Source organism: Narcine bancroftii, chromosome 5 (genome assembly GCF_036971445.1).
Source record: "Narcine bancroftii isolate sNarBan1 chromosome 5, sNarBan1.hap1, whole genome shotgun sequence".
Classification (NCBI taxonomy): Eukaryota; Metazoa; Chordata; class Chondrichthyes; order Torpediniformes; family Narcinidae; genus Narcine; species Narcine bancroftii.
Genome location: NC_091473.1, coordinates 115,869,557 through 115,892,263, shown reverse-complemented (window position 1 = coordinate 115,892,263; position 22,707 = coordinate 115,869,557). Strand labels below are relative to the sequence as shown.

Here is a 22,707-nt window from a genome sequence, read left to right as displayed (position 1 = left end):
AATATGAGCTAATAGGTCATCTGTATACAAAGAAACCTTATGAGTAACTCTGTTTCTGACAACTGGGGGATGTTTGGGACAAGATTCTTAAACTGGTGAATGCATCTTCAATATGTGCCCAACATTCATTAATCCAATTCAAAGTGGTGCATCGTTGTCACATGTCCAAAGGTAAGCTGGCTTGTATCTTTTCTAATATCAACCCTACTCGTGACAGATGCAAATCTGATAATTGTTACATTGACACATAAGTTTTGATCCTGTTCATCCTTAGAAATCTATTGGAAAGAAATTTTTAATATCTTTTCAACTATATTTCAGGTGGAGCTATTACACAATCCAATAACTGCTCATTTAGAAGTTATTGAACCAGACATAGGGAGTTATTCTGTACCTTCCCTATATTGTTGGCTAGAAGAGCCATCTTATTCAAATGGAAAGTCTCCAGACCTCCAACAGTGTTTCAATAGTTCTCTCATATTATGTCCTGCTTACGTTTAGAAAAAATTAGGTATCAAGTATTTGATTCATTGTGAAATTTGAAGCCTCATAGCAACCATTTATGTCTTATTTTCATTTGACGTTGTAGTGTGTGCGCTACGCGAAGTGTGAAGTAAGAATGACACACAAACACAGTCGAGTCAAAGTCGAGGATTGATTTATTGCACTGCCAGCTCTGTTTATATTCACACCCTGCCATTGACAACAGGAGTGATGACCTCCGACTGGCCGGAGTTCCTGCCATTGCCCGCTGTTTCCCACTGTGCGGAAGGTCACACAGGATGATGGCCATTGGTCCCTGTGGAGCCATCTTGATCACCACATTCACCAGCCATTTTATGAGTCATGGCCGTGACTCAGTTCGCAGGCCGCTGCATGACCCCCCCCTTCCCCCACCCCCCAGAACTGGCGATCAGAGTGTCCGCTGCCTTTTTGAGCAGCCTACCTCTGTGTCATGGGCTGAGTCTTGACTGGCTGGCTAATGTCTACATGGGCTGGGTTCAGGCAGTCGAGGGTGAAGGTTTCCTCCTTGCCGACAATGCCCAATACACTCGTCGACCCACTGTGTCTGACAACTCTGTACAGCCCATCATATGGCCATTGGAGGAGTTCCCAGTGTGCTCCCCTTTGCACAAGAACATATTCACAGGTGTGCAAGACCTTCGGGACTAAAGATTTGGGTTGGCTGTGTGGCAGAGGCTGTGGAGGAGCAAGGGTACCCAGTCTTTCCCTCAGCTGTTTCAGTGCAACTGTGGGGATTTCTGGATCCTTGGCAGCAACCAAGAACCTCCCTGGGTTTACCAAGGGTGCACTGTAGACCATTTTTGCTTTTTCGACACAGTGCATATCCTCAATTCATCCACCCAGTTGGGCCCCTTGAGCTGGGCCATCAGGGCTGCTTTTAAGAGTCTGTGGAACTACTCCACCAACCAATTAGCCTGCAGGTGATATGTCATGTTATGGTGGACTTGAGTTCTCAACAGTTTGACTAGTGGCGTCCAGAGCCCTGAGGTAAACTGTGCTCCCCTGTCAGGACTCTCAACCTGGAGACCCAGGTGTTGATTAATGCCCTGGCACAGGTCTCCGTGGTCGTCGGCCATTGGACCGCCTCCAGTGGTCAACCATAGTGAGGAGGTATCTCACCCCACAGGAAACCAGTAGCAGCCCCATGATAGTGACTTGGATGTGGCTGAACCTACGCTGCGCTGGCTCAAAAGTCTGGGAAGGTGCTTTAGTGTGAGTTTGCACCTTGGACACCTGGCAGGGCATGCAGGTCTTGGCCCACTGACTGATCTGCTTGTGGAGCCCACGCCAGATCAACCTGCTGGCCACCATCTTTACCGTGGTTCTGATGGCCGGATGCACCAAGTTGTGCACTGGATTGAAGACCGGCCGACTTCATGCTGTCGGCACGATGGGGTGGGGTTTGCTGATGGAGACATCGCAGAGGAGCGTCTGGTTGCCAGAGGCAATCACAACATCCTTCAGCCATAGCCCAGAAGGTGCCGTCCTGTACATCGGGATCTCAGGGTTTTCATGTTGCGCCCTGGCTAGGACTGAATAGTCTATGCCTTGGACGGATTCAGTGGCAGGACGGGAGAGTGCATTGGTGACCATATTGCTCTTGCCTGCAATATTTTGTATGTCCGTTGTGAATTCAAACACGTAGGAGAATTGCCTCTGCAGCAAGGGTGACGACAGGTCAGACACATTGTGGAAGGTGAAAGTTAGAGGTTTGTAGTCTGTGAAGACCTTGAATTATCTGCCTTCCAGAAAGTATCAGAAGTGCCTGACTGCCAGGTACAGTGCCAATAACTCCCGGTCAAAGATGCTATATTTAAGTTCAGGTGGCTGGAGGTGATTGCTGAATAAGGCTAGGGGCTGCCATTTTCTGTAAATTAGCTGTCTGAGGACCCCTCCGACCTCTGTGCTGGAGGCATCCACCATGAGGGCCCTCTGACCTGGGGTGAGCCAGAAGGGTGGCATTAGGCAGGGCATCCTTAGCATTCTAGAATGCCTCCGAGGTCTCCTCACCCCAAGCCATGAGCACAAAAAGGGGGCACATGATCTGAGCTGCTGCCGGTATGAATTGATGGTAGAAGTTAATCATACTGGCAAACTCCTGCAGCCTTTTCACGGTGTGAAGTTTCATGAACTGCCAAACGGCCTCCACCTTCTCGGGCAGTGGTTCTGCCCCATACCTGTCAATACGATGCCCCAGAAAGTCAATTGTGTCCAGCCCGAACTGACACTTGGTGGGGTTGATGGTCAACCTGAACCCCTGCAGGCAAGTGAATTGTTGTCTAAGGTGGGCCATGTGCTCCGAATGGTTGCAGCTGGCAATAAGGATGTCACCCGGGTAGATTAACATGAATGGGAGGTCCCAGCCCACCGTGTCCATCAGCTGCTGAAAAGTCTGAAAATGTTCTTAAGTCTGAAGGGCATCCTCATGAATTTGAACAGGCCATAGGGGGTGATTAAGGCAGTTTTAGGGTGCACTGGGATTTGATGCTAACTCCTGATTAAATCAACCTTTGAAAACATCTGTTGGTGTTAAAGTCTTGGATATGGAGCACGGGGTATCTGTCCAGTGTGATGGCCTCATTAAGGCATTGGTAATCACCACATGGCTTCCACCTTCCTGCTGCCTTTGGGGCCATGTGCAGGGGCAGGTCCAGGGGCTGTCCGACTCCTGCACTATCCCCAAATCCTCAGTTTTCTTAAATTCCTCTTTGGTGAGGGCCGTTTTTCGGGGGAAAGGTAGCATACCCTGGAGTGGAGCAGGGGGCCCCCGGTGAGAATGTGGTGCATTACCCTGTGTTTGGTTCCGCGGAGGAGAATTGTGGCGCTAAGATTACTGGGAACTCCACCAACGTGACAGAGTTGAGATAGGGGGTCGAAAGTTCGGCATCCCCCAGGGGGCATTGTCTGAAAAGTTCTGGTGTGCACCAAACGCTGCCCTTTTAAGTCTACAGTAGGCAGTGGGCGTGCAGAAAATCGGCCCCCAGGAGCTGTTGCACCACTGCCACGACAGTAAAAGTCCATTTAAATTGGTGGCCAGTAAATCATAGGGGCACGGTCCAAGTACTGTGTTCGTACAGAGATGTTGTTTGTTGCCCTCAGTGTTTGCCATTCCAGGTGTCATAGGCCATGGGGGGAAGGACACTTAATTCAACACTGGAGTCCATGAGGAACCACTTTCCTGACAGAGAGTCTCACATATGGAGGAAGCTGTCACATTGGTCAACCACCACAGCCATTAACAACAGTTGGCCATGTTGTTTCCCAGATATGCGCAGGGTGGGCAGCATCGATGGGCCCCCACATCCTATCGTTGATGGTAATAGCAATATGGCTGGGTAGGGGGGCCCACTTGCCTCTCCGTCTGCTGTGGCCTTGTTGCCAGCTGGGGTCGGGGCTTGGCGATCTGTTCCTCCAAGGTGCCATTTTCTTTCTTCGCTCTCTAGAGCACGTCTGCCTGGGCTGTGATTTTTCTCGGGTCACTGAAGTCCTTGTCAGTGAGCAAGAGTCAGAATTCCTCATGCAGCTGCCATGCAGCTGCTTTAGGAAAGTCTGCTCAAAGAGAAGGCAAGGCCTGTGTCCCTTGGCGAGTGCGAGCATCTCACTCATGAGGGCGGATGTGGCCCTGTCCCCCAAACTGTCCATGTGCAGCAAATGGGTGGTGATAGCCCGAAAATGCGGGTTAGTTGCTCTTTGAGGGTCCTGTATTTGCCTTGCTCCAGAGGCTACCATAGGAAATCACCGACCCTCATTGCCGTGTCCTGGCCAAATGATCTCACTACATAATAGTAACTGGTGTTGTCGGTGGCAATTTATCAAAGGTGGAACTGGGCCTCAGTCTGTTCGAGCCACACGTGAGGCTGCAATGCCCAGAATAATGGCAGCTTTCGTGAGACCATGTGGAGATGGTCCGTCTGGGCCATCATCTTTGGGTTCAACTGCTGGTTGGACCTTTTGGGGTCACCAAAGTAGCGTGTGCACTACGTGAAGTGTGGAGTAAGAATGTGGAGTAAGTTGAGTCGAGGTCAAAGGCTGATTTATTGTTCTGCCAGCTCTGTTTATATACACTTCCTGCCTCTGACAACAGGACTGATGTCATCGCAGCGCTAAGCTCTGATTGGCCGGCATTCCTGCCATTGCCTGCTGCTTCTTGCCATGCAGGAGGTCACGTGATTTGACAGCTGTTGGCCCCTGCTGGGACCAGGCGATCATTGCGTTCACTGCCCATTTTGTGAGTCGGATCGCGACTTGGTTCGTGGGCCACTACAATGTAAATGTTTTTAATGTGATTAGATGTACTCACTGTTCCAGATGAGATAGAGTCTTACCTTCGTTTTTAGATTCATGGTATGAATTATCCTTAGGATAAGCTTTTGTTTTGTTTTGGTTAGTTTTCTTTTTTCTAATAGAATATGTTAGGTGTTTTTTTAATATATACATAATATTTCTGATGTATTTTCTTCACCCAGTGTGGTGGAGGGGGGACCGAGTTTTTACTATTTGAAGTTTTATCTTGAGATATTAATATATATTATTTCTACACATATGTGATATTGTATTTTCAGTTTTGTTCTATTTTCTTCATTGTACTACATTTATTATAAAAACCAATAAAAAAGATTGAAAAAGAAAGTGTAATGAACCATTTTGGAAGGTCAACATAGAAGGTGAAATATATGGTTAATGGTAGGATTTTTAACAGTCTGGAAGAACAGAGGGACCTTAGAGTCTAAATTCATAGATCTCTTAAGGATGCCGTGCAGGTTGATATTGTAGTTACAAAGGCACATGGTATGCTGGCCTTCATTAATCAGGGGGATTCCATTCAACAGCCATGAGGTAATGTTGTAGCTCTATAAAAAAAACTGGTTAGACCACATGGAATGCTGTGTGAAGTTCTGGTTGCCTCATTGTAGGAAGGATGTGTAAGCTAGGGAGAGGATACAGAGCAAAGTTACCAGGATGTTCAAGTTTAAGTTTATTTATCATTTGATTTTACAAATACAATCCATCGAAACTGCATTCTCCGGTCCTTGGTACAAATCACTGCAAACACACATATCTTCTTTTGGCTTGGCTTCGTGGACGAAGATTTATGGAGGGGTAAATGTCCACGTCAGCTGCAGGCTCGTTTGTGGCTGACAAGTCCGATGCGGGACAGGCAGACACGGTTGCAGCAGTTGCAGGGGAAAATTTGTCGGTTGGGGTTGGGTGTTGGGTTTTTCCTCCTTTGTCTTTTGTCAGTGAGGTGGGCTCTGCGGTCTTCTTCAAAGGAGGTTGCTGCCCGCCGAACTGTGTGGCGCCAAGATGCACGGTTTGAGGCGAGATCAGCCCACTGGCGGTGGACAATGTGGCAGGCACCAAGAGATTTCTTTAGGCAGTCCTTGTACCTCTTCTTTGGTGCACCTCTGACACGATGGCCAGTGGAGAGCTTGCCATATAACACAATCTTGGGAAGGGGATGGTCCTCCATTCTGGAGACGTGACCTACCCAGCGCAGTTGGATCTTCAACAGCGTGGATTCGATGCTGTCGGCCTCTGCCATCTCGAGTACTTCGATGTTAGGGATGAAGTCGCTCCAATGAATGTTGAGGATGGAGCGGAGACAACGCTGGTGGAAGCGTTCTAGGAGCCGTAGGTGATGCCGGTAGAGGTCCCATGATTCGGAGCCGAACAGGAGTATGGGTATGACAATGGCTCTGAATACGCTAATCTTTGTGAGGTTTTTCAGTTGGTTGTTTTTCCAGACTCTTTTGTGTAGTCTTCCAAAGGCGCTATTTGCCTTGGCGAGTCTGTTGTCTATCTCGTTGTTTATTTATTGTACTTCCTGGGAAATCCACAAGGTGATGCTATTGCACAATAAGTAACACAATTGGCTTGTTGTTGCCATCTAGCGGCAACATTTATAATATATTTTTAAGTAAAAGGGAAGCTGGAGAAACTCACCAGGTCAAACAGTGTATTTAATACAGCAAAAACAAAGATACATAACCAACGTTTAGGGCTTGAGCCCTTCATTAAGGTAAGAACAAAATGTAGGCAAAATAGTGGTGGGGAGGAGCACAGACATACAGGCAGGAGGTAATCGGTTGATGAGGGAGGGAGGGAACATCTGGAAGCAGCGGGAAGAGGGATATCTCTGCGATTGGAGAGGTAAGGGGATGGAGATCTCGAGGAAAGACAAAGAGAAAGGGAAGGGAAGGAGAACAGAGGGGAGGATAGCAGAAATCGGAGAAGTCAAGGTTAATGCTGTCCAGTTGGAAAATCAGGTGTTGCTAATCCAATTTACGGATGGTCCTGAACAGACATGTCAGCATGGGAGTGGCACATGGAATTGAAGTGGTTGTCCCTGGGAGATCCCCGTCACTGATGCGGGCAAAGCAAAGGTGCTCAGCACCACATTCTCCCAGTCTGCGCACGATGTAGAGAAAGCCACAAAAGGAACACCGAATGCAATAAATAACTCCTGCAGATACACAACTGAAACATTGCTTCACTTAAAAGGACTGTTTGTGGCCTTTTTTTAATAATATAATATAATTTAATATGATAAAATAAAAATATACATGCTGTATATTTTTAATGTTATTTCCAAACAGTCACACTCATAAAACTTAACCATGACAGTAAATTATACATGCTTAAAATATATAGGTGTATTTAACCTCTTCCTAGATCTCTAATAATATTTTTGGTATTGCTTTATAACATAGATGAAAAGTTTATTTGCTTTTTAATCTTTTCTTTTTCAGATGGGGAAGGAGTTGCCTGCACTCCGAAAGCTCAACTCAGTGTAACAACCTGAAACAGAATCAGAAAATGTTGCAAATTTCGAACATGTAAACTAGATCTGTGAAAAGAGAGAAAATAATTACCTTTCAGGTGAACAGTCATTCATGAAATGATATATGTCAGAGGTAAGTTTTTTGCACAGAGAGTAGTGGGTTCCTGGAATGCATTGCCAGGGGTGATGGTGGAGCCTAGTACAAAAAGAACATTTTAAAGACTCTTAGAAAGACACCTGGATGCAAGAAAAATGAAGGGTCATGGGTGTGAAATAGGAAAGGATTAGTTTGTTGACTAGGTCTATATAGGTTGCTCGACATCATTGTCCGAAGGGCCTTTACTGTTTGTAATGTTCTATGTTATATTAAAACAACAAAAAATGCTGGAAATACTCAGTTCAGACAGCATCTACGTAAAGAGATTTTTAATCAGAAGTGGGTCTCAGATGTGAAATTTTACCTTCCACAAATGAGCTTGACTTGTTGATTTTTCACAACATTTCTGTTCTATTTCAAATTTCTAGCATTTGCAGTTTTTTGTACGTTTTATCAAACCATGTGAGGCATTTATAGGATAGACTCAGGATATTCCCTAGGGTAAAGTATTCCACATTGGAGGGTGTACATTAAAGATGATGAGAAGAAAGTTTAAGGGAGATGTACAGGGAACCTTTTTTTTGCACAGAGTATGAGGTGGACATCCAGGAGCTGTGGTAGAAACAGCTACAATAGTAGCATTTAAGAGGCTTCCAGATGGACACCTGAATATGCAGGGGATAGAGGGATATCTATGAAGTGCACGCAACAGGGTTTTATTGTGATTCAGACATCATGTTCAGCACCGACACATGGGCTGAAGGGGCTGTTACACATGGGCTGAAGGGGCTGTGACTGTGCTATTCTTATTCAATGTTCTATATCTTACTGAATATTTGCAGCATATTTCATATTATATCCAAGGCCGGAAGAGAGGTCTCCAGCCTGCTGCTTCTTAAGTGAGCCGAGCACAACCTGTGCATCACTAACACCATATTCAGATTGCAAACAAGTACAAAACAACTTGGATGCATCCTAGGTCCAAACACTGGCACCCACTTGTCTATGTCATAGTAAGCCAGCGTGACCTTAAAGACATCACCATTACTTGGGCCATGTAAGGTGTTGAGTGTTCAGTCAGTCCTCAAACTGCACCTAGCCCCTTTGCATCATAAACAATCAAAGTCTATCAGAGTGTCATTTAATATCGGCAGACTGCAAGATCCAGGTCAAGCCCAAAGTTTTCAAGATGCACTTATGAAAAACTCTCCAGCAATTCATCGCTTGTGGGAACCTGTTCTGAAAAGTGGAAGCAGTTCAAAGATGCTGTCACGCAGATGGCAACAATTATACTTAGGATGAAAACCCGAGTGCATCAAGATTGGTTTGATGAAAACCACAAGACCATTTCAGCAATCCTTAGGGCCAAGAACAAGGCCTACGCAGGCCGGCAAAATGACCCATCTGTCTCAAAAAATGACGTTTAAACATCTGCAATCCAAAGTACAGGTGGAACTGCGAGAAATGAGGGACAAGTTGTGGCAGAGAAAAGCTGAGCAGGTGGAACGCTATGCAGACATGCATGCCACCAGAGTTTTTCAGTGCCATGAAGTCAGTTTATGGTCCTACTAAATCAGGATGCACCCTCTTGCTGTTAACAGACGGCTCGAGTCTGATCAAAGACCAAGAAGGACTGAAAAACCACTGGGCTGAATACTTTTCCACCTACTATATATGCTGTCCACAGTTGATCCTGATGTCTTACAGCACATTCCTCAGCAGTCCTGGGTGACCTAGACCTGTCACCCTCTACTGATGAGATCAATAAAGCGATCTTGCAGATGAATTTAAATAAAGCAATAGGACAAGATGGTATTCCTGCTGAGATCAACAAAGATCTAAGCCCAAATGCATTAAAGATGTCAGACATCTCCTCTGAATCACAGTCAAGATGCCTGATGACTTCTGCAAGCCCCTCATTTGAGCTCTCTACAATAAGGGAAGCAAATCAAGCTGCAGAAATTACAGGTATCTTACTGCTGTCCATTGCAGGCAAGATTTTCATCCGCATCCTTTTGAATAGACTTGTCACTATCTTGAAAAGGAATCTCCCGGAGGTGCAGTGCGGCTTTCGGCCAGAACGGAGTACAATGGGCATATTTTCCATGAGACAAGTTCAGAAGAAGTGTATAGAGCAGAATAAGCCTCTTTACTTCATTGATCTGACAAAGGCATTTGACACTGTGAACAGGGAGGCTCTCTGGATCACCCTGAGTCATTATGGATGCCTGAGGAAATTCGTAAAAGTGATTCAGCTGCTCCATGATGAAATGACTGGACAGGTCCTCCGCAGTGGTGACACATCATCTGGATTTGTCATTTCTGATGGGGTGAAGCAGGATTGTTCAATCTGTTCTTTACTTGCATGTTTTCTCGTGCTGTCCAAGGTCTGGAGGAGGGAATATACATCAAATACATTCGCCGCTTGAACGGACAGAAAAAATGAAACCCTTTTTGCTGATGTCTGTGTGCTCTTAGCACACAAAGATAATGATCTACAGTTAATGCTGAACAAATTTTCAGAAGCTGCTACATTCTTTGGCCTGACCATCAATCTGATCAAGACTAAAGTACTCCATCAGTCTGCTCCAAACACCAACACCATAGAACCAAAAATAACTGTTGATGACACCCAGATGACAAATGTAAACAGCTTCAAATACTTGGGAAGCATCATCTCGGGTGATGGGTCTTCAGACAAAGAAATTGTCTCTAGGATCAGCAAGGCCAGCCAGGCCTGGGGAGGCTGCGTACCAGAGTGCTCAATCAACCTCACGTCCTCATCTCCATAAAGCTGAAAGTCTTGGTGAAGGCAAATTGGCGGCAGATGAATATGTATTATAAGACTCAGAAAGCTTACTGAAAATAAAGCAAATAGCCATTCTAATGTTCTGTACTAAAATCCTCTGAAAATATTTGTGAATCTAGAAATTATTTAATCATAAATTATTACAAATATGAAATCTATACCATGAAATTTTAACACAATATTAAATTATGTCTTTTTATTTCCTTGGTCTATCATTATTGATGAAGTTGTTATTTACTTATGATTAAGAATTTAATTTTGTAGTACATATATTCTGCATAGATTATGACATTGCAGATTAAGTACAAGAATGATTAGCAATTTTCTTGTGGTGCCAAACCTATCCAATGCAAATGTGAGAATGCTTTATACTTATATTCAGTACATACTGTAACGAAGCATTTACATTTCATACCCTGATACCAACTCCCCTTCTGTTAAAAATAAAACAAATTCCCTTGCAAAGAACCTATTTTGTGATGACTTGAACTAATGCTATCCTTGTTTTGATTGACCAATGAAAAATTGTTTATGCAAATCAATAACTTGAAATACAAGATTATGTATTTGTGCTTCCTTATAAATGGAATCAATTAAGATTAATTCCTTGAGAATTTAATGTTCATTGTGGGCTTTAACTACATTTGGTGTCAACATTGTCATATTACAGTATATATCATCTTTTAAATATTATGTATAATTTTTCAAGAACACATGTATCATTAATTATTTTATTTTATTGTTGATTTAATTCCCAAGTATATTAAACATCAAAGCATAAATTCCCTGGTTAAATGTTGGACACTCCCTTTAGTTACCATTGTTCAGGAAGTGAGCCACGAGAATAAGGAAGGCATCGGAAATCAAACTTGTTCCAAAGCAAATAATAAATGTTTCAGTGTTACTTTCTAACACTTAACCAGAAAGCATAAAAGTTATAAGAAACACCTTTATTGTTCCACAATCTCTCTGAAACCAACTTGTACAAAACACATTTCAGGAATTAAGATGTGATGATGTGTTGCAGGGTGAAAATAACTCATCACCATCAGTTAATCATCAAAGCAGGACTAGATTTTGCTCTGTGTCAACATTTCCTAAGCTTTGGAGTTGAACCAGGCACCAGATTTTCAACTAACATTGCTGGAGTCAGACTTGGGCCTCTAGTGCTAAGCTCACCAAAGCTCCTCAGTCACAACCAGTGTTGGCAGAAGACAACGTGTCAACAGTGTGTTGCTTATTCTGATGGCCTCTTGAGTGGATATGATTTAAAACATGACCTTGCGCACTAAGTAGGGGACTTGTGTTTGCACCTGAGATTTCCATTTTGCTTTCACTCCCCAACAAGTGGCTCTTGACAATATTAAGGACATTCAAGATTTGTGAAATTTCATTAGTCTTCAGATATGAAGAAAATTTGTTACTTTCCCCACTTTTGTTCAGAGGAATTATGTGGTCAACACCAATCAGTACTAAAAACCGGGAGCACAGCACATTGTAAACTTAGTGCCAATAAATATTGGAGTGTAAGCCTCAATGATCGTTCACAGCCATTTGCTTGCATCAGCCAAATTAATACTACAGGGCAGGTTAAAACTTGCGGCCAAGTCAATATGGTGTGGGAAAATTCTGCATGGCCACCTCCAGCTTGCATTTATTTTTTTTAACTAGACTATTATTTTCTGTTAACTTATAAATACTAGTTATAGAAATAAAAAAAAAACACATATGGAGCTTGATGTGTAACATTTTGCCTTATTTGTCATATAATTCACTAAGCAAAACAAATGAATTCAACCACATATTGAATGCATTACATTTCAGGATGTCATTTCAGCTGTTCAGTTACAATATTGTCTCCTTTCACAGGATACCCCTACCATACTGATAAAAGACACAGGGGCTTGAGAGCCCTTCATGAACGTTGGTTATGTATCTTTATATTTGCTGCATAAAATACACCACCTTTCTCCAGCATTGCGTTTTTACTTCACCCATAGTGTCTGCAGACTTTGTTTTACTCCAGACAATAGGCAGAGCAGAGCCAGTGTTCAGGACCTGGCCTGGGTTGGAATCCAGGGCTGTTTGTAAGGAGTGTGTACGTTCTCCCCTTGTCTGCGTGGGTTTTCCAGAGGGCTCCGGTTTCCTCCCACCCTTGGAAACATAACGGGGTGGGGGGGTTAGGTTAATGGGATGTAAATTGGGCTGAAATAGCCTGTTACCGTGCTGTAGGTCTTAATTTAAATACTGAACTCACTGGGGTGTTTCGCGATCCGCGAAACTGTTCAAAGTTATCGTTGCATTTAAAAGAATGAGTTCAGAAAATCAGTGTGGGCCGGTTCATAGAAAAAAGCATTGAACATACATACACTTTTGTGCAATAATATAAATGAATGGCGATGGCCTCTCTTTGTTGCCTGACCAGAAACTCGTCAACTTTTTTAAAAAAGTTACAGCGGTGGAGAAAATGTTAAAAGTAAACGAAAAGTGATCAAAGGTGGTGGGGTGGAAAAATATTTGACGCATGACAATTGTGTTCTAAACAGTTTATTTATTTATAAACAAAAGAAAAGGAATACAACGAATCCAATGGATACCCGATAATGATATCGTAATTGCTGGCTTAGTATGACCAAGAACCTGCCATCCATGAAACAGCAGTTCGTTCCAGTGTTTGATAGCTCGGTGTCAACAGAAGGACCCGATGTCAACAGAATTAACCCCCCCCCCCACACACACACACCACATATTGCACTTTGAACGGTTCTTTTAATTTTATCTGCAGACACCGCGTTCTTTTGCTTTAATATCGAGAACTCATTAACAGTAAGGCGAGCCATGCTTTGAGAACGTTTACTGTATTCGTCGTTGTATTCACTTTAGTTTTTTTTTCAAGTATTTCTTTACACGAAGCAAATAAAAATAAAATAAAAAGTTCAACAACTTCATCCGAGGCAGTACCTGGGTGATTTCCTCAAAGATGGTGCCCAATTCAAACAGAAAAGGTTCAAAACACGTACTTCCATTAAGCTTGTCCCCACTCTCTGAACAGTTCACATGGTAACTAAGCTCCTGTACTAGAGATTCTGCAATAATATGTCATACAACTGCAGTATATTTTGGCTTCTTCGAAATCAGTTCGGGCATTCAGTTTCAATATAAACAAGATAGGCTATATACACATTCAATGTACAACTGGGTCCGGCCCCGTTTCTTTCGCATTAAAAGCCTCCCCACCCATTCCCCCTTCAGGTGATTTTATTGCTTTCAGTTCTAATACTTTTGTTTTCTCTCTGGAAGACATATCCGGGTGACAAGAGATTTTTTTTTCCCAAAAATACTGAGTAATAATTTAGTGCTTCTTTTTTTTAAAAAAAGATCCTTTATATACATAAAATAGTCATTACCCAGTATCAAAATATTGTAAATAATAAGCTCTGTATAAATAGTTTGCCCCACTGCACTTTCACTTTTCACATATGCCTCTTCATGTGCAGGGCGAGATGGTCAGATCTGGAGAAGGCCCTCTCACAGAGGTGGCACTGAAAGGGTCGGTGGCCAGTGTGTTTGCGATAGTGGCGTGTTAGTTCATCGGATCGCGCGAACTTCCAACCGCATCCATCCCAGTTGCAATGATACGGCTTCTCACCTGCAGGAGACAGGCACAAGAACAAGATTAGTTCGGACACTTCAAACCCCAATTAGCCACAAACACCACTCTGCGCACTTCCCTCTAGAGTTCATTTGATTTTCCCCAGAGATGCTGTCATTCTGCAGGTTAAGTTATTTGTCAACCCATGATCCAAAATTGTACAACTTGGTTAAAGTATCTGTCCCTTCCCGCATTATCAAGAGAGGAGGTTCCTGGAGAAAATACCATGCTCAATGCGACCCGTCGGAGTTGGGGACCTGGCTCTCTCGCTCTGCGCTGCTCACCTGTGTGAGTCCTCATGTGCGCCTTGAGGTGCGAACTCTTGGTGTAGGTCTTGCCGCAGCCAGGGAACTCGCAATTGTGAGTGGCGGTGCGTTTCCTTGCCCAGGATCGACGGCCTCGCTTGGGCTTACTGTCCTCCGGGACAGCCACCGGTGGGAGGAAGTCGAGCAAAGGGGACGAGGGCGGGGTCAGCATCATCCCGTGCATGCCCGTGTGTACCTTGCGAGGATCCCGGTAGACATTGAACTGCCCGTGGAACTGCGATGCCACCGGGTGGCCGTAATGAGGCGGGTAGGCGCCGGCTATCTGATATTGTTGCGCCAGAGGCATGTTAGGGCGACGATGCACTTCTGGGATGGGCTGGTAATCCTTGGGCACAAATTGACCCGAGTGGGAGAGTCTGTGATGGCCAAAGGTTGGGCGATGAACTGGTGGGTGCTGGTGGTGCAGGGGAATCAAGTTCGGCTTTTGGTCCATCATTGTTCCCGAGGGGTTTCCCGCGTGCATGCAGGAGTGATTGGTCTGCGGCTCCCGCTTCATCTTATGGGTTAGCGGCTGAATATCCACGGGAATGGTCCTCTGCACGGCGCCGCCCACGTTGGGAGACCGCAGCTCCGTGTATTCTCTCCTTTCCAAAACAGTCTTCATGCCAAAGTCCAGATTGACATCGCAGGCGCCCGAAAAGGTGGTCGGCAAATCCGGAGTAAGCAGTTCGGCCACCAGGCTTTGGTTTGGGCTCCCCGCAAAGTGGCTGCTACTGCTGCCAAAGTTGTTGGAGGCAGGGTAGGAGCCATCGCTCTCGTACACCGTGCCACAGCTCTCGGGGGTTTCCGGCAGGGGATAGGCAGAATGGTGCCCTCCCGCGCTCCTGGCCTCCGTGCTCATCGTATTCGATAAAATAAACTCCAAATCCACGAAATTCCCCAAATCGTCGTCTTCTTTTTTGACAGGAGAGTTCTCAATAGAGTAGAAGGCGGCGTTGTTGGCGGGCTTGATCTGATAACCACACTTGGAGACGGCTTCGTCAACTTTCCATTTCTGTTCAAACAAAACAGAAACCATGAGATAAATCGTGGGGTGAAAAGAAGTTACAAAGTAACAATCCACCCCTCAACTACCCCCGAATGAAAAAGAGCTGCTGCCGAGGACAGTCATCTCCACCCAATATTTCTGAAAGAACCTCGCAAGGCGAACATTTGATACAACCGACTCCCCAAACAGCCAAACCGGTTTTTAGAGTTCTTCAAGTACACTTCACAGGAGTGGAGATAAATGACTGTCTGAGTTCACCTGACTCACGCTCTCGATGGAAGTTGATCGACAGCATTCCCTTTGTTGAGTTCACTCGGCTAAAAAATTGAGGGGGCAAATTATATTGTGTCCTTTTTTAAATTTCGTTGGGAGTAATCTTCGACAACGACTGCGGCTTGACAAATATTTGTTTTGTCTTCAAATCAGTGGCCATTCTTATTTTTAAAAAAAACTTTGAAGTACATGTCTTTGAATGCTCCACAACTGCTGACAGGGAGAAACGCTGATGACACCTTACATTGACGAGTTGCGGATTAATTGAATCGTCGCACGCAACTCTGCAAAAAGATTAAACCGCAATTGGACGTGAAGGATGGAAAAAGACAGCTCCAGCCTGCGAAATATTTACCTGCAGCGATTTACGTGGAATCTAATGAAATAACTCACAACGGACGTCTTCCCTAAAGATTTAAGCGAGGCTTTAAGTAAAAGCTGACAGGTTAACAAGTGGAAAAGACTGAAAACTTTGGGGTTTTTTTAAAACCGTGGAAATCAAGCAACAACACCCAGTTTAAATAACTCCCATTAAATTCAAATCTAATGAATTCCTTACACATGTCACAAGAAGGTTAAAAGTCTCTCCCCCTACACTCACACACACACACACACACACACACACACCAAGCACAAATGAGTAAAACTTACGCTGATCATGTCGGTTTGTTTTGGCACAAATTTTTCATGGCTGGCAAAAGAGGCAATGGAAGGAAGCATGGTTTCTGCCAGAGCCATTGCTGCTCCCTTCACTGCGGAATGTTCTTGCAACAAGGTTGCAAAGAAGTAAGAAACTAGATTCTGATTCTTAATTCCAAGGTATAAAACCGTCTTCGGACTGGGCGGCTGCGAGAAGTTTCTGTCAGACTAATCAGTTCAAGAGTGTTTCACCAACTCTGGGAATGGGGCATGTTAACACTCTGCTCGCTGTGTGATTGGCTGTCAAGTCAATCAATATAAATAAGTGTGACGACGACTTAATTAGAAATCATCCAATCCCATCAGGCGAACTTCCCTCCCCCCCCCCCCCCCCCCCCCCAAACTATAGTAAAGAAGCTTCATCTGGCCTGCGGGTTTGCAATTGGTGAACAGAAATCGAAGAGGGGAGGTTTGGGGGGTGGGAAAAAGAAGTAGGGGGCATGGGAGGGATTGGTTGTTACTGCCCGTCAGGTTGGAGTGAATGCAGAAGTTTCCACGTCTTGTCAGAAAGTTCTAACTTTGTCCAATGGTGTCGCTAATGTCACAAAAAGCAGGCAATGACACTGACGTGATCTAAATTTAGTGTTGGTATAAAAGGGGTTTTGCTGGAAGCGGAGAATGAGTCCGCCCGGAGCGATCTTGTCTTGTTTCAGTACAGCTCTGGCTCGTAGTGGACCGCTCGCAAATACCGGTAACGCACTTGGTGTCCGATTCTGGGGGGCACGCAGGTGATGTTGCAGGAAGGTTCCACCACACAACTTCAAACCATCGGGGCAGATTGAATGTTACACATTCACACTCAGTTTTTGTTAACTGAGTCAAAAGCATCTTTATGCAAACATTTGTTCGCAGTTAAAATTAAGTGCTATGTTTCGTACCTGATTTAAGCTAGTATTTAGTTACGTTTGCAATCACCTCCACATTGTGGACACAGAAAAGCAAATGAATGGCGATTGGGATCGCCCTTTACTAATGCGATAATTAGAATGTTTGCATTCACTTCACTAATGGTTGTTTCGGTATATCGAATGTTCTGGTTTTTTTGTGTGTTTGAGGCTGATTACAACATGGTCCAACAAGATATATCCTGCAGCCTTCAACTTATGGAACATACACACTCAACTCTCTTTCGCGCGTACGTTAAGGGACAGGGGAGATTGAATTTCCAGAAGACGTGGTTATTTCATTTAGCCCAGGTCTTTTAAAATAGATCCAGTGCCTGCAGAAATCCGCTTTCCAGTGCATTTTGTTAATTGGGTGTTCCAAAAGTTCTAAGACAAGTGATCTTGACAACTGCTTTCCTTGGATCGAGACCAACTTTCTTGAGCTCACGACACACAGCAGATCGTTGATTAACTACGTTATTTTGTCTTTTGTTTTGGTTCTTGGTATTTGTTGAACGTTTTTAATGTAATTTTTAAAAAACGAAATCTCGCTTATGGTTATAAATAAGTCATGAACAAAAAGGAGAAGCGGCTGGGGAGAACTTTGAATTGTAGGGTGCGGGCAAGAATGGTTGTTGGATATTTATGGAGTCGTTCTTAATCAAAGTTGAGAGGAAAAAAAAACATTAGCGAGTCTGAAACAGGGCAAGTTGTCAGACAGAAATAAAACACGAAAGTCTGCAGGAACGGTGGTTGAAATAAAAACAATGCTGGGGAGACTCAGCAGGTCAAACGGTGTATTTTATATAGCAACGGTTAAGGTGTATAACCAACACTTCGGGCTTGAGTCCTTCATCAAGGCAGACCTCAGAAGGATGACCTTGTTTCTTAAAATGCCTTTTTTCTTTGATTGTAATATCTGCAATGTAAACAGCATGTATAAAGACACCATGTCAGATTGAATTAAAGCAGTGGTTTTCAAACTTTTTCTTTCTATTTACATACCACCTTAAGTAATCCCTATGCCATAAGTGCTCTGTGATTAGGAAGGTGGTATATGAGTGGAAACCACTGTTTTAATCGTACTTAATTGACGTGTTATGTGCAAGGTTTCATAACTCCAAAGGAAATGGGCCAATGACAACTTTTCTCAAACAAAATATTTCAGTAACAATTGGGTCTAGAGCAGTAGTTCTCAATCATCTTTTTCCTTCTGCCATAGGTTCTTAAGGGATTACTTAAGGTAACGTTTTCTCTGTTGAGAACATGGAAGGTGGCAATAACTGAGTTGACATCGAAAGCGGTGTCAACGTTCAACATTGCTTATTGGAATTGTGGCGAATGAAAAGTATTAGACATATGTGAAATTACGTTATCCTCAATAATGATCTCATGTCCTCTATTATGTCAATGTCGACAGCATCGAGTCCACGCTGCTGAAGATCCAGCTGCGCTGGATGGGTCACGTCTCCAGAATGGAGGACCATCGCCTTCCCAAGATCGTTTTATATGGCGAGCTCTCCACTGGCCACCGTGACAGAGGTGCACCAAAGAAAAGGTACAAGGACTGCCTAAAGAAATCTCTTGGTGCCTGCCACATTGACCACCGCCAGTGGGCTGATCTCGCCTCAAACCGTGCATCTTGGCGCCTCACAGTTTGGCGGGCAGCAACCTCCTTTGAAGAAGACCGCAGAGCCCACCTCACTGACAAAAGGCAAAGGAGGAAAAACCCAACACCCAACCCCAACCAACCAATTTTCCTTTGCAACCGCTGCAATCGTGTCTGCCTGTCCCGCATCGGACTGGTCAGCCACAAACGAGCCTGCAGCTGACGTGGACTTTTTACCCCCTCCATAAATCTTCGTCCGCGAAGCCAAGCCAAAGAAAGTAGTAATGAAAGATAAACGATCATACTTAAAGTGGCTATGCACGTTTGAACTTCAGGTCATTTTAAGTAGTCATCCATGGACCCAATTGCATTTTAATGTTAACATTTTCCCTTCTCGTTCTCATCCATGCTTTCGTTTTGAAGTCGATCAGATTTTGAAAACGAGGTTAGTAAGTGCTGAGAAAAAAAATGTAAAATTAAAGTTGCAATTACATTAGAAAGTGTTCGGTGAGCGCCGAAAACTGATGGGTAAATAACACCTCTCCCCCACATCATGTGGTGCTGATATCACACAACGCAATTCAATTCGATTTTAGATTTCGTTTTATTTCCACTGCTATTTAAGATTCAGTCCAATAAAACGTGAAGAAGTGGGTGATTTTCTAAAGCATATAACTGACCTTTCCTCGCCTACTGCACGTTATAGCAGCCAAAACACATGCCCGTGCTGCCCTCAGAGTGGAATTCATTTTTACCAGGAACTGTCATATTTCGTGCCACTTAAAATTCGTGATCGGCATAGGAGAAATGAGGGTCGTTTTTATTTACCTGAGAAATTGTATCCACTTTAAAAATTTGTATGGTAGCAGATCGGAAGATTTCTCGCCCACCAGCTGGAGACTAAAGGAACCTGAAGAACCTGTGGCGCCACTTACTGAATGTAAGATGTGTCTATTTCAGATACTCAAGTTGGATTAATTTTTAAACAATACCCGACCCTCTCCATTCGAAATTTAAAAATTCACATTGACTATAGGTTCCAGCCGACACAGGCCTGTTACAAACTAAAGACAAACTGGAATTTGGGGCACTGATCATTTGGAAGGAATCATTCTTTGACCCGGGATCAAGAAATTCAGTGGGAATCTGCAGTGCCTCGCACTATCTAATAAAATATTTCTAATTTAAATTATAATGATAATTTATTGTCATGCTCAAAAGTACATTTGCGCGAAAAATCTTCCTTGCTGAAGCCAAACGGGAGTTTAGCTCTAAAACAATTCAAATAGTAAATATGAAATTAGCAAATAGGAAATAATATATATATAAAATAGTCAACAAGACATTCAGTTACTCTAGTGCAATAAAACAAGTATCCCTTCTCTTGTGCAGACTGTTCCTTTAGTTGTGTAGTTCATGATTAGGGTGGTGAGAGAGGTTCAAGATCCTGATGCCATTAAAGAAAACTATCTGTTCTGATTCCCCCACCCCCGTCTCAACTCCAACCCTCTCCCCTCCCGAACTCCAGTAGCGAGAAGAGAATGGCAGAAATCCTTTATGATTTTGGCTGCTTTCTTGAGGCAATGCCACACACAGATTGTCTTCATTGGATGAGAGGTCTGTTTGCTGCTTTCTGGGTACCTGGGCATTGGAATGAATAAACCAGGCATGACGCAACCTGAAAACTCAGTGTGTAAAATGGAACAATATGGATAAAATTTCCAACCTCTTGTCACAGTTGAGAGAGTAGGAATCGTGACACAGATAGCTGGTGATCTGAGACGCGCAACAATTTAGAGGTTGGATTCCGTGTGCAGGCTGAGGGAGCCCACATAGACACATTCAACCTCATCTATCTCACCTGCACTGTTGATGCACCCGTTCCCTCTCACGAATGAAGCTCGTCTTTATCTGGGTCCTGGGAGAACGGAAAACTTTTTGACCGTTCGAAGTAGGGAGTGAAATTGTTGAGATTTTATTAACTAAAGGTTCCAACATTCAACGAACAGGACAAATACTTGGCAGTGCCCACTTTGATTAGCCTAATACCAGAGATTATAACAATTCAGGGAAGGACGATAATTTGTGGTCTATCTCTCCATTGTGTTAAGAAGCGGATAGTAACCCGTTATTAAAGGAGTTTGCTTTGAATGGTTAGAATCGTGAGGAGTATAACTTGCAATATATTATTCAACCAGATCTGCTTCAGGGCTGAGTCAGCTCTTGTTGTGGACAAATCGAAAATACAAAGAATGGACTCTTAACCTCGAGGTAATTCATCTTTATTTCTGATTGACAGTTCCCCAAGAGAATCCAAAGAGCCTTATCAGGGCAAGAGTTCACAATTAGGGGCGGGCCGGATTAAATAAGTGATGGTGGAAATACTATAGGGGAAACGAACGATATCAAAATACATGTTTTCTGTTCAATTCTGCAGCAAGATCAGTGTTTGCGCCAATTGTCTGCCAAACATCAAAATCTTCATTTTAGGATGTGGAAAGAATGACACATTTTCACATGATGGTATTGAACATTCCCAACTTCAGCATAAGAAGTGGTGGGTTTTAAACGATATTTTCGATAGGATTTGTAACCATATCTGAGAATGGGGTGCCTGTGGTCTAACAGTTTAAGCGCAGAATATACAGAGAATTCAATGCAAGGAAACTACAGATCATTTGGTATTTTGTGCCATTTTCAATTTTTTTTTAATTGATGCCACGAAAGGGAGGATTTCGTTTGTAAAATTAAATATCAAATGTTTAAGATTGACTTTCTATATCGGGCTTGTTCATAAATCACCGAAGCCAATAAATATTTAATATATTTGCAGGTTTGCCGTACTGGCGAGGTGCTTTATTTGTATTTGTGGACGGAGGTTGGTGTCGAAGAGGAATGAACTTGTAGAGGAATGAACTTGTGTCAGCGAGTGCCGTGCTCAAAGGCTGTACTGTGGCCGGAGTTCTTCGCGTCCTCTTCTCTTTATATACCCCAGTTATTTTTAACCTAGCCACGCAACTCGTAATCAGAATGCGGCATTGTTTCTCCTCGGGACCAGAAGGAAATGGGAATGTTGCGAGTTTCCTGAAAGAGTTTGGGCTACGGCGTGTGACAGAGACAGCGGCAAAGCGAGGGAAGTTGGCCCAACTCCAGCTTTGAACTTTCACTGGTCAAAAAAAAATCCCACACGGGAACCTACATGTATTGAAGAGGCTGCAACGTGATTACAGTGTGATATTTCATTACAAAATGCTTCTGATTCATCGTGACAGCCACAAACTTAAAATACAAGATCCCGTGGCAGAGTAAAAGAGTTTCCTTCGCCTGTATATTGCTTAATGGTCATATTGCGAGAGGGGGGTTGGATGGTGAATGGTTGTGAGTGTGCAGATCAAGGATAAGTCAAAGCGGGCACTGTCAAGTCCCATATTGAGTGTTGGAATGTTGAAGATGTATAAGCTTTGTCACATTCCCTCTAGAACTCTGCCTTGAGCAGCGGCCGCCATTTGAATGGCTGGGCAAGCCGATGATCAAGGAAGCAAGTGGTCACTACTTTCTCGTGGCCTTTGGGAATGGGCTTTAACTAAGATTCACCACTAATCCTATGTCCGAATGCGATTTCTTGTCTCAGCAGTGGATTCAAACGTTCAGGTGAAATTGTTTGCGAGTTTCTAAATGTATTTTATCGAAATCTCAATCAATATGTCCAAGTAATCTGTGACTTGAGTTATAGCTGAACTGATTAAACTTTTTTTTTCATAAGGTCTCATAAGTCTTTTGTTTGATCTGCTAAAACTATGCCATCCGACTTGTGACATGTGGAACCTACAAAAGCATGAGCCTGCATTGTCGGAAAACGTTGAATGAAAATTGCAGAATCAGACTTCAGAGTAGGTCATTTTCCAAATACGAAAAGTATGCTTGAGTTTTCTGAATGCGTTGGCTGATGCAGGGGCAGAGATGCACAACTTCACAGCTCATGTCAAATCAAGCCAAGTTGATTGTCATCTGACTGCACAAGTGCAACCTGTCCAAACAGGGTTCTCTCGGCCTCGGTGCATAAC

At 43.7% G+C, this 22,707-nt stretch overlaps 1 protein-coding gene and 1 long non-coding RNA gene across 3 annotated transcripts; one reads left to right on the top strand and one right to left on the bottom strand.

The window, feature by feature from the left end:
* Positions 1 to 12,743: 12,743 nt before the first annotated feature.
* klf17 (Kruppel like factor 17) lies at positions 12,744 to 16,365 on the bottom strand. Its single transcript, XM_069938842.1, has 3 exons — positions 16,103 to 16,365; positions 14,149 to 15,184; positions 12,744 to 13,861 (listed from the first exon to the last, which is right to left on the bottom strand). The coding sequence occupies exons 1-3, from the start codon at positions 16,187 to 16,189 to the stop codon at positions 13,686 to 13,688; spliced, it is 1,299 nt and encodes a 432-aa protein (XP_069794943.1). The 5' UTR covers positions 16,190 to 16,365; the 3' UTR covers positions 12,744 to 13,685.
* Positions 16,366 to 18,603: 2,238 nt separating this feature from the next.
* On the top strand, positions 18,604 to 22,405 carry LOC138763890 (uncharacterized). 2 transcript variants are annotated; one of them, XR_011357877.1, is made up of 2 exons: positions 18,604 to 19,583; positions 21,477 to 22,405. It is a non-coding gene; the product is annotated as an uncharacterized lncRNA (long non-coding RNA). The 2 variants fall into 2 exon arrangements; XR_011357876.1 differs by having other exon boundaries at positions 18,604 to 20,914.
* Positions 22,406 to 22,707: the final 302 nt, after the last annotated feature.

Coding starts and splice junctions, on each gene's coding strand:
- klf17 (XM_069938842.1), bottom strand. CDS start 16,189: ATGGCTCTGGCAGAAACCATGCTTCCTTCCATTGCCTCTTTTGCCAGC. Junction 15,185..16,102: donor AACAAACCGACATGATCAGC/GTAAGTTTTACT, acceptor TTGTTTGAACAG/AAATGGAAAGTTGACGAAGC. Junction 13,862..14,148: donor GCACATGAGGACTCACACAG/GTGAGCAGCGCA, acceptor TGTCTCCTGCAG/GTGAGAAGCCGTATCATTGC.